Source organism: Humulus lupulus, chromosome X, assembly GCF_963169125.1.
Source record: "Humulus lupulus chromosome X, drHumLupu1.1, whole genome shotgun sequence".
Classification (NCBI taxonomy): domain Eukaryota; kingdom Viridiplantae; phylum Streptophyta; class Magnoliopsida; order Rosales; family Cannabaceae; genus Humulus; species Humulus lupulus.
The window spans coordinates 241,024,311-241,033,951 of NC_084802.1; the positions used below are offsets into that span (position 1 = coordinate 241,024,311).

General features: G+C 38.6%; 1 protein-coding gene across 1 annotated transcript; it reads left to right on the forward strand.

Annotated features, from left to right (window-relative positions):
* Positions 1-1,695: 1,695 nt before the first annotated feature.
* Positions 1,696-5,914, forward strand: LOC133806886 (uncharacterized). The gene is made up of 3 exons (XM_062244983.1): positions 1,696-3,243; positions 3,610-4,149; positions 4,471-5,914. The coding sequence occupies exons 1-3, from the start codon at positions 1,696-1,698 to the stop codon at positions 5,911-5,913; spliced, it is 3,531 nt and encodes a 1,176-aa protein (XP_062100967.1). The 3' UTR covers position 5,914.
* The last annotated feature ends 3,727 nt before the right edge of the window (positions 5,915-9,641 follow it).

A 9,641-nucleotide genomic window follows, 5' to 3' on the forward strand; every position in this document is an offset into this window, starting at 1 on the left:
TTCCAATAACTCCTGGGGAGTATGCTCGCTTACTGACTTGTCTGGTGAAGAGGAGCTGGACATCTGCAACAGAAGAAAAATAAAGAGTAAAGTTAGTAAGTGAACATGCTGAAGCCAATAGCTAGGGGCATATCCATGAACTAAGGAGCAAAAATGAACAAATCAGGAGAAAAAATCTATATAGGGGGTCGGCCTAGTGAGACTAAACCTGGGGCCATTGTAACTCCCATTTTCTTTTTACAAATTATAACAGTTATGAAAGATAAGAGAAGATATTTTTATTCATTTTTGAGTGCATTACAATGCTAACCGAATGTTAGAGCTATTAAGTAAAGTGGAAGAATAACTAATGAATATGCAACTATAACATTCATGGGCATTTCATTAGTATAATACCCATAGAATGATGCTAAATACAAGCAAACAATCACTAAAGTTATGAAAAATAAAGAGAAATTCATGTTTTGATGATGAATTTTATCTAGAAGGTTAAGAGATGAAGAAGTTGTGCAAATAAATGGTTGAAGGAACAAGTATTTATAGGGCAAAAACTAGCCGTTTATGACCGTTGGTGAATAGTGTTCATGACCGTTGGGGGTGTAGTTGTTTTCTATTATGGGATTTTAACAATTCTAAATTGTTGATGAGTATACGTGGGGCCAACATGACTGTACATATGGGGCTGACCTGAAGGGAGTGGAGTTCTGCTATGCTATTTTATAAATAAACAAGAAACTTGGTTTTATTATATTTCATTAAAAGTATTTTGTGAACTTTATCATTTACTTAAAACTTTAAAAAGTATTTCATGAACTTTGTAATTTACATAAAGCTTTTCAATTTATCAGTTGGATACATTTTCATTTCTACGTTAAGGTGTAGTAACGCCACGAAAATGATTTATAAAAGTATTAAGATTTGTATGTAAGATAAAGTTTTTATCTAGTTGTGAGTATTGTGTGGTTAAGGTTATAAACATTATTTATGTATTGTTTAATAAAGTTTTTGTAAATTCAGAATTTCAGTATTGTCATATTTAGGTTAAAATTTGTTTTTACTCTATATATATGTATGTTAAGAAATGAGGTCGTTTCAGAGTGGTATCAGAGCGGTTCGGTTTTGAAGACAATCCCATATGTACAAGCATGATGGTAAGCGTGTTACTCATCAAGTAAGTCCTTATAAAAATATATATATATATATTAGCGTTAAATTTAATCCCTTAGCAAAGTTATATCTAATGCTACTTGACGTGTAAATAAGTAATAGGGTGATTTACTTTCAAGAAAGTTTTATTCATGGTAATCATCCCAACTCATGACCTTTTAGAGTTGAAGAATGGAAGGACATGCAACTGGAGAGCATACTGCAGAGCAAACTACTCCAAATGTTGCTGAGTTAATGCGGCAATTTCAAGAAGAAAGGGAGAAAAACCAACGGTTAGAAGATTTACTAGCACAATACATAAGCCAACAAAGAAATGAAGGAGGACCACAGGGTAATGAAGAATCACCACATGATAGCGCAGACCACCCACCAACAAATGGAGCACATCAACGCGCACCACCTCCGACTCCTCCAGTAGAAGTCAGGAATGCAACAGCCAATTACTCTCCGGAGGCCTTTATGAAATTCCACCCCCCATAATTTTATGGAAGCATTGATTCGAAAGTCACAGAGAATTGGATTCGCACGATGGAAAGACTTTTTGATCTAGCTCGAGTACCCCAAGTTGACAAAGTACGGCTAGCAATATACTTGTTGAGGGAGGATGCTAGCTATTGGTGGGATACTATGGCGGCCATCCATGGAGTAGACACAATGACTTGGGAACATTTTCGAAACTTGTTGGAAGAAAGATACCTTACAACTGCCTTAAAAGATGAAAAAGCAAGAGAATTCACCTACCTAAGGCAGAAAAAGATGCTGATGGAAGAGTTTATTCGAAAATTTAATGAACTCTCAAGATACGCCCCCCACATGGTCTGTACGGATGAATTAAAAATCAAGCATTTCAAAAATGCTATTCATCCTGACATCCGTAAAGATCTCGAAGTAGCAGACTTGGAGGGAGCTTCTTTTTCCAAAGTAGCTGACAAAGCCTTGAAGATCGAAAGGGCAATACTGATGCAAGAACGGGAGAAAGAAGCTGAATTCAGAAGACAGGGCGCAAAGAACTTCCGAAATCGACAAAATAACAATTTCATGAAAGGTGGTCCAAGTCAGAAAAGTAGTGACAAGAAGCGGCCTAACCAGTGGAGTTTCAACAACAACAACAACAACAAGAGAGGAAAGGAGCAGTCCCAAGAAAAGTCAGGATTTCCTCAATGCCCCAAATGTAACAGATATCATCCTGGTGAATGTCGGGTTGGTACTAACACTTGCTACATATGCGGGAAGCCGGGACACTTTGCAAGGGAATGTTCCAACCGTAATGAACAATATAAAGGAGGAGAGGAAAAGAAAACAAATGGCAGAGTCTTTGCCTTGACTCGAGAAGAAGCGGAAGCAAGTCCATCCACAGTAATCTCAGGTCAGCTCCTTTTCAATAATGTCCCTGCATCAGTATTAGTTGATTCTGGAGCTACACACTCATTTGCATCAGTGCATTTAGTTGATAGACTGAACGGATTACCTGTTGAGATGGATACAATTTTTAGTGTAGCACTACCCTCCGGGGAAGTGCTATACTCAACTCATTGGTATAAGACTATACCAATTACAATCAATGACAGGGAACTATATGTTAACCTGATCATTATCGACATGAAGGACTATGACGTCATTTTAGGAATGGATTTCCTAACAACGTATAACGCTAGAATCGACTGTAGTAAGAAAGAAGTCGTTTTTGCACCGGTTGGAGAAGAAGAAGTTCATTTTCAAGGGAAAGAGAAGCGAACCCCTTCACCAATGATTTCTGCAGCAAAGGCCAGGAAATTATTAGCAAACAGATGCACCGGATATCTAGCAACGATTTGTGACGTCTCGAAAGAGAAGCTTGCGCGACCTGAAGACGCTCATATTGTACGCGAATTCATGGAAGTATTTCCAGAAGATCTTCCTGGAATTCCTCCAGATCGTGAAATTGAGTTTGAGATCGAGTTGTTACCTGGTACAACTCCGATTTCAAAGGCTCCTTACCGCATGGCACCTGCCGAACTGAAGGAACTAAAGACTCAACTGGAGGAACTTTTGGAAAAGAAGTTTATAAGACCCAGTCATTCACCGTGGGGAGCTCCAGTACTATTCGTGAAGAAGAAGGATGGTACAATGAGAATGTGCATTGATTACAGGGAGCTCAACAAAGTGACAATTAAAAATAAGTACCCGCTACCCAGGATTGATGATTTATTCGACCAACTACAAGGAGCGGCAGTATTTTCAAAGATAGACCTTCGTTCGGGATACCACCAGCTCAAGGTGAAGGAACATGATATTCCCAAAACGGCGTTTCGAACTCGTTACGGACATTACGAATTTCTGGTGATGCCATTTGGACTAACCAATGCTCCTGCAGCTTTCATGGACCTCATGAATAGAGTATTTAAGGATTTCTTGGATAAATTTGTCGTTGTGTTTATCGATGATATCCTTATATACTCAAAGTCAGAAAAAGAACATGAGGAACATCTAAGACGTACGCTGGAAACTCTCAAAAAGGAACAACTGTATGCCAAATTCAAGAAGTGTGAATTTTGGCTCGACAAGATTAACTTTTTGGGACATGTTGTATCAAAAAGTGGGATTTTGGTGGATCCAGCTAAGGTGGAAGCAGTAAAAGAATGGTCCCAGCCAAGGAATGCAACTGAAATAAGAAGTTTTCTGGGCTTAGCTGGATATTATCGACGATTCATAGAAGGGTTTTCCAAAATTGCAACCCCACTTACGGCGCTCACTAGAATGAATAGTCGATTCATATGGACGGAAGCTTGTGAGAAGAGTTTTAGGGAATTAAAGAATCGACTAACTAATGCCCCAGTCCTCACCATCCCGAATAGTACAGACGAGTTTGAAATTTTCTGTGACGCTTCAAAGATGGGATTAGGAGCGGTGTTGATGCAAGAAGAAAGAGTAGTAGCTTACGCCTCCAGACAATTAAAGGATTACGAGAAGAACTACCCCACACATGATCTAGAGTTAGCTGCGGTAGTTTTTGCCTTGAAAATTTGGAGACATTATCTCTACGGAGTAAAATGCAGAATTTTTACTGATCACAAAAGTCTAAAGTACTTCTTTACCCAGAAAGAACTTAATATGAGACAAAGAAGGTGGTTGGAATTAGTCAAAGACTACGACTGTGAAATTTTATACCACCCTGGGAAAGCCAACAAAGTAGCGGATGCATTGAGTAGAAAGACGTCGACAAGCTTGATGTTCCTTCAAGCCTTGTCCAAACCGCTACAAGAAGAAGTAGTAAGATCGGGCATAGAAGTAGTAATCGGAGGATTGTCCAATCTGACGTTGCAGTCGACTCTGCTGGAGGAAATAAAAGAAGGTCAAGAATCAGATCCTCACCTGACCGAGGTCAAAGCAGAAGTCAAAGAAGAAAAAGTGAAGAATTTTAATGTTTCTGACGCAGGAATATTAAAATTTAATGAAAGAATTTGCGTACCTGCAAGAGAGGACATTAAGAAAAAGATTATGAATGAAGCCCATAATACTCCATACACGGTACACCCAGGCTCAACAAAGATATACAGAAGTTTGAAGGAACACTTTTGGTGGCCTGGCATGAAGAAAGACATAGCCCAATATGTAGCTCGATGCCTTACTTGCCAGAGGATTAAGGCAGAACATCAACGACCTGGAGGAGAACTGCAGCCTTTGGAAATACCAGAATGGAAATGGGAGCAGATTGCAATGGACTTCGTTATTGGACTTCCACGAACAAGCAAAGGATATGATTCAATATGGGTCATCATCGACCGATTAACAAAGTCGGCTCATTTCCTTCCGGTAAAGGTGACGTACACAGGGGACCAGTTAGCGGAAGCTTATGTGCAAGAGATAGTACGATTGCATGGAATTCCAATTTCCATAGTGTCAGATAGAGACTCAAAATTTACCTCGAAGTTTTGGCAAAGCTTGCACAAGGCTATGGGGACAAGATTGAAATTTAGTACAGCTTTCCACCCACAAACAGATGGTCAAACAGAAAGGACTATACAGACTCTTGAAGATATGCTAAGAGCGTGTGTCCTGGACTTTGAAGGATCGTGGAGTAAATATTTACCGCTGATTGAATTTGCCTATAACAACAGTTATCAGGAAACCATAGGGATGGCACCCTATGAAGCGTTATATGGGCGGAAGTGTCGATCTCCTATCCATTGGCATGAAGTGGGTGAAAGAAAGTACATAGAGCAACAAACTGGACCAGATATGGTGACGTCGACAACGGAAGCCATTCGAAAAATTCAACAGAGGATAGCAACAGCCCAAAGTCGACAAAAGTGCTATGCAGACAAACGAAGAAGACCATTAGAGTTCCAAGTCGGAGAAAAAGTATTTCTGCGGATAACACCAATGAAAGGTGTTATGAGATTTGGACAAAAAGGGAAATTGAACCCAAGGTTCATTGGACCTTTTGAAATACTAGACCGAATTGGAAAAGTGGCCTATAAATTGGCACTGCCACCAGAGTTGTCGGATGTACATGATGTATTCCATGTGTCTATGTTGAAGAAATACATTCCTGATTCCAGTCACGTGTTGAAACATGAAGTTATCCAGGTGGACAAAGACCTTACTTATGAGGAAAAGCCTGTCCAAATTTTGGATCGAAAGAATAAGGTCTTAAGAAATAAAGAAATACCTTTGGTCAAAGTATTGTGGAGAAGCCAGGCAATAGAAGAGGCTACGTGGGAGCGTGAGGATGAGATGAAAGCTAAACATCCCGATTTATTCTAGATTTTCGAGGACGAAAATTTATAAGGAGGGTAGATTGTAACTCCCATTTTCTTTTTACAAATTATAACAGTTATGAAAGATAAGAGAAGATATTTTTATTCATTTTTGAGTGCATTACAATGCTAACCGAATGTTAGAGCTATTAAGTAAAGTGGAAGAATAACTAATGAATATGCAACTATAACATTCATGGGCATTTCATTAGTATAATACCCATAGAATGATGCTAAATACAAGCAAACAATCACTAAAGTTATGAAAAATAAAGAGAAATTCATGTTTTGATGATGAATTTTATCTAGAAGGTTAAGAGATGAAGAAGTTGTGCAAATAAATGGTTGAAGGAACAAGTATTTAGAGGGCAAAAACTAGCCGTTTATGACCGTTGGTGAATAGTGTTCATGACCGTTGGGGGTGTAGTTGTTTTCTATTATGGGATTTTAACAATTCTAAATTGTTGATGAGTATACGTGGGGCCAACATGACTGTACATATGGGGCTGACCTGAAGGGAGTGGAGTTCTGCTATGCTATTTTATAAATAAACAAGAAACTTGGTTTTATTATATTTCATTAAAAGTATTTTGTGAACTTTATCATTTACTTAAAACTTTAAAAAGTATTTCATGAACTTTGTAATTTACATAAAGCTTTTCAATTTATCAGTTGGATACATTTTCATTTCTACGTTAAGGTGTAGTAACGCCACGAAAATGATTTATAAAAGTATTAAGATTTGTATGTAAGATAAAGTTTTTATCTAGTTGTGAGTATTGTGTGGTTAAGGTTATAAACATTATTTATGTATTGTTTAATAAAGTTTTTGTAAATTCAGAATTTCAGTATTGTCATATTTAGGTTAAAATTTGTTTTTACTCTATATATATGTATGTTAAGAAATGAGGTCGTTTCAGCCGACCACCCTGAATCCATAAGATTATAAAGCATGAAAGATGGGGCATAGGTTGTTGACCGACCACCGCGGAGATGCAAGCCTCAGAAAAATGCCAGAGGACTATTCAAGTCTCCAATAAAAATAATTTGTATAGTACAAGGAAGACCCCAAGGAGATCAGTTGAGAAGATCAGTTGAGAAGAGAAAAAAAATTATTTTTAGGGTCCCAGGTGGTCGGCTTATGCTTGGGCCGACCACCCTAGACCCCTGAAAGTCGTCCAAGGGTGTGGAGGTCGACCAATGAGGTAAGCACTGCTCGGCCCATGATGGAAACTCTAGGGGTGGTCGGCCCTAACCCTAATCCTAGACCTAGAAATTGCATAAAGAAAGGAAAGGAAAGCCCTAGAGGTACTCGGCCCATGATTGAAAACTCTAGGGGTGGTCGGCCCTAACCTTAATCTTAGACCTGGAAATCTCATAAGGCAAGGGAAAAGAAGCCCTGGAGGTACTCGGCCCATAATGAAGCCTTAGGGGTGCTCGGCCCATGAGGGAATAGACATCCCTGGAAATCGCCTATGATTGGGTTTGAAACCCTAGAAATCACAAGTAATGGATCTCAAAGAGGTGGTCGGCCTAGGGTTTTACATCTCTGAAATCGCATCTGCTAGGGTTTGTAACCCTGGAAATCACCCAGGCTAAGGAATTTCACAGAGAAATCGTAACTTGATTCAAATAAAACATTATTTTGGATCAAAATAAAACAAAACAAGAAGACTCAGACAAAATTCCTCAAAGATTCAAAGTATTTCCTCTAAATCTAAGCACATTTAAATTAAACGGTGTAAGGATTAGGAGAAAGTACTTACCAAAGATCTAAGTTTGATGAAGAATTGAAGAAATCAGGCTTGGAGACTCTTATGGGTGAGGCGCACAGAGCAAGAGAATGACCAGTACTTATAACCTCTCAGGCTGACAAAATTTTTTTAGGAATTCAAATTTCCTTGAAAAATATCTGGTATGGTTAAAATTTCAAATTTCTTGAAAAATATCTACATTTTTAGGAATTTAAAATTCCTTGAAAAATATCTTATATTTTTAGGAATTAAAATTCCTTGAAAAATATTTTGTATTCTAGGAATTAATATCCTTGAAAAATATATTATATTTTTAGGACGTCAAAACTAAAAATTTATTATATTTTTAGAACTTCAAATTTCCTTGAAAAATATACTGGATTTTTAGGAAATTAATTTTCCTTGAAAACCCTAATTATTTATAGGAATTACCAATTATCCTTGAAAAATTCGTGCTGAGCAAATTATTGATAGTTAAAAAAGTACTACGTAATGTCCCAAGGGACTTGGTTGTTAAAGTACTGCTACGGTATGTTTCTTGGGCTAAGATCAAGTTTACCGTAATGTTGAATACATGATAATAAAATTGGGGGGCAAATGTTATCCCTAAAAAATACGAGGATGACGTGGCGAATGAGAATGTGACACGTGGCATCACAAATCAGGGAAAAACAACGAAGTATTGAGAAAAGACCGACGAGCAAAAAAGATAGGTCCAGGACCTATAGGGAAGTCGACCAGTGTAACGACCCAAATTTGCTAATAAGGCTTAGGGCCTTGATTAGCGTGCCTGGAGGGCAATAAGTGAATTATTTTTTAATATGTGAATTTGTGTGAATATGTGATTAGTGATGCATGTTTAGGTGAATTAAATATGCATGTGGGCCTCATCTGGTTATTAGGGGCATGATGGTAATTTTAGCCCGTTGAGGGTTTAAACATGATAATTGTGATATACTTGTGATAAATATGTGTTGCACGATCCAAGACAGTTCTAGGGAGCGGTTAGCTAGAAAGTCACAACGGGGTCGAAAATCCGACTCGGGGCGAGTCGAGGGGTATTTTGGGTATTAGACATCTTATGGGGTTATCGGGTTATGGAAGTAAATATTTGGAGATATATTCGAGGTTAGAATGCCTAGGAGGGAGTATTGGGGAAATTTACCATTTTTCCCTCGGGGACGTTTTTGGCACCCCGAGACTTGAGGTAACCTTATAGACTTAAGTTAAATAAAACAAAATATAGGAGACCCCCAGATTTCTCTAAATCGACCCTATCTCTTCCTTCACCTCTCTTTTGAATATTTTCTCTCCATTGGAAGCTTGGGAAAACTCTTGGTGAAATCAAACCAAAGACTAAGAAGTGGAGCTGGGATTTTGGGAGCTAGAGGCTTGGAGCTTAGGGAATTAATCCACGGATCTAACTCAGTTCAAGGTAAGCTTTAATCTTAATAAATTATACTGAATAGTTGCTGGTATCTTCAGAGTTTGCATGTGAGTAAGTGGTGAATTGCTCTTGAGTGTTTGGTTGAGCTTTGAGGCTAGTTTCTGTTAGGTTTTGATGCTAAGGTTGTGATAGAACTTCTGTGATGAATGTTTGGATTGTTAGGCTGACTTTTATGGATAATTGGCTTGGTTTTAGGAGAGAAAATGGAGGAATTTTCTGGGTTCAAAGGGTCGGGTTGCGGCCTTGTTCTTGCTGAGCCGCGGCCTTTTAGAACAATGGTGCAGCTTGATAGAAGGGGAGCACCGCGGCGCCCTATAGTAGGGTCGCGACGCGTGTTGGCAGAAAAGAGGCTTAGCCTCTGGTTGAGCTTAGGGCCGCAGCATGGGATCTTAGGGCCGCGACACTCAGTGTGTTTTTTAGTTTTTAAGAGGTTTTAGGATCGAGAATTCAATAGTTAAGGCTCGGGATGGATACTATCACCTGGATTGATAGAATTCAATGTTTCGAAGATTAGAATTATGACCCAAACCTATT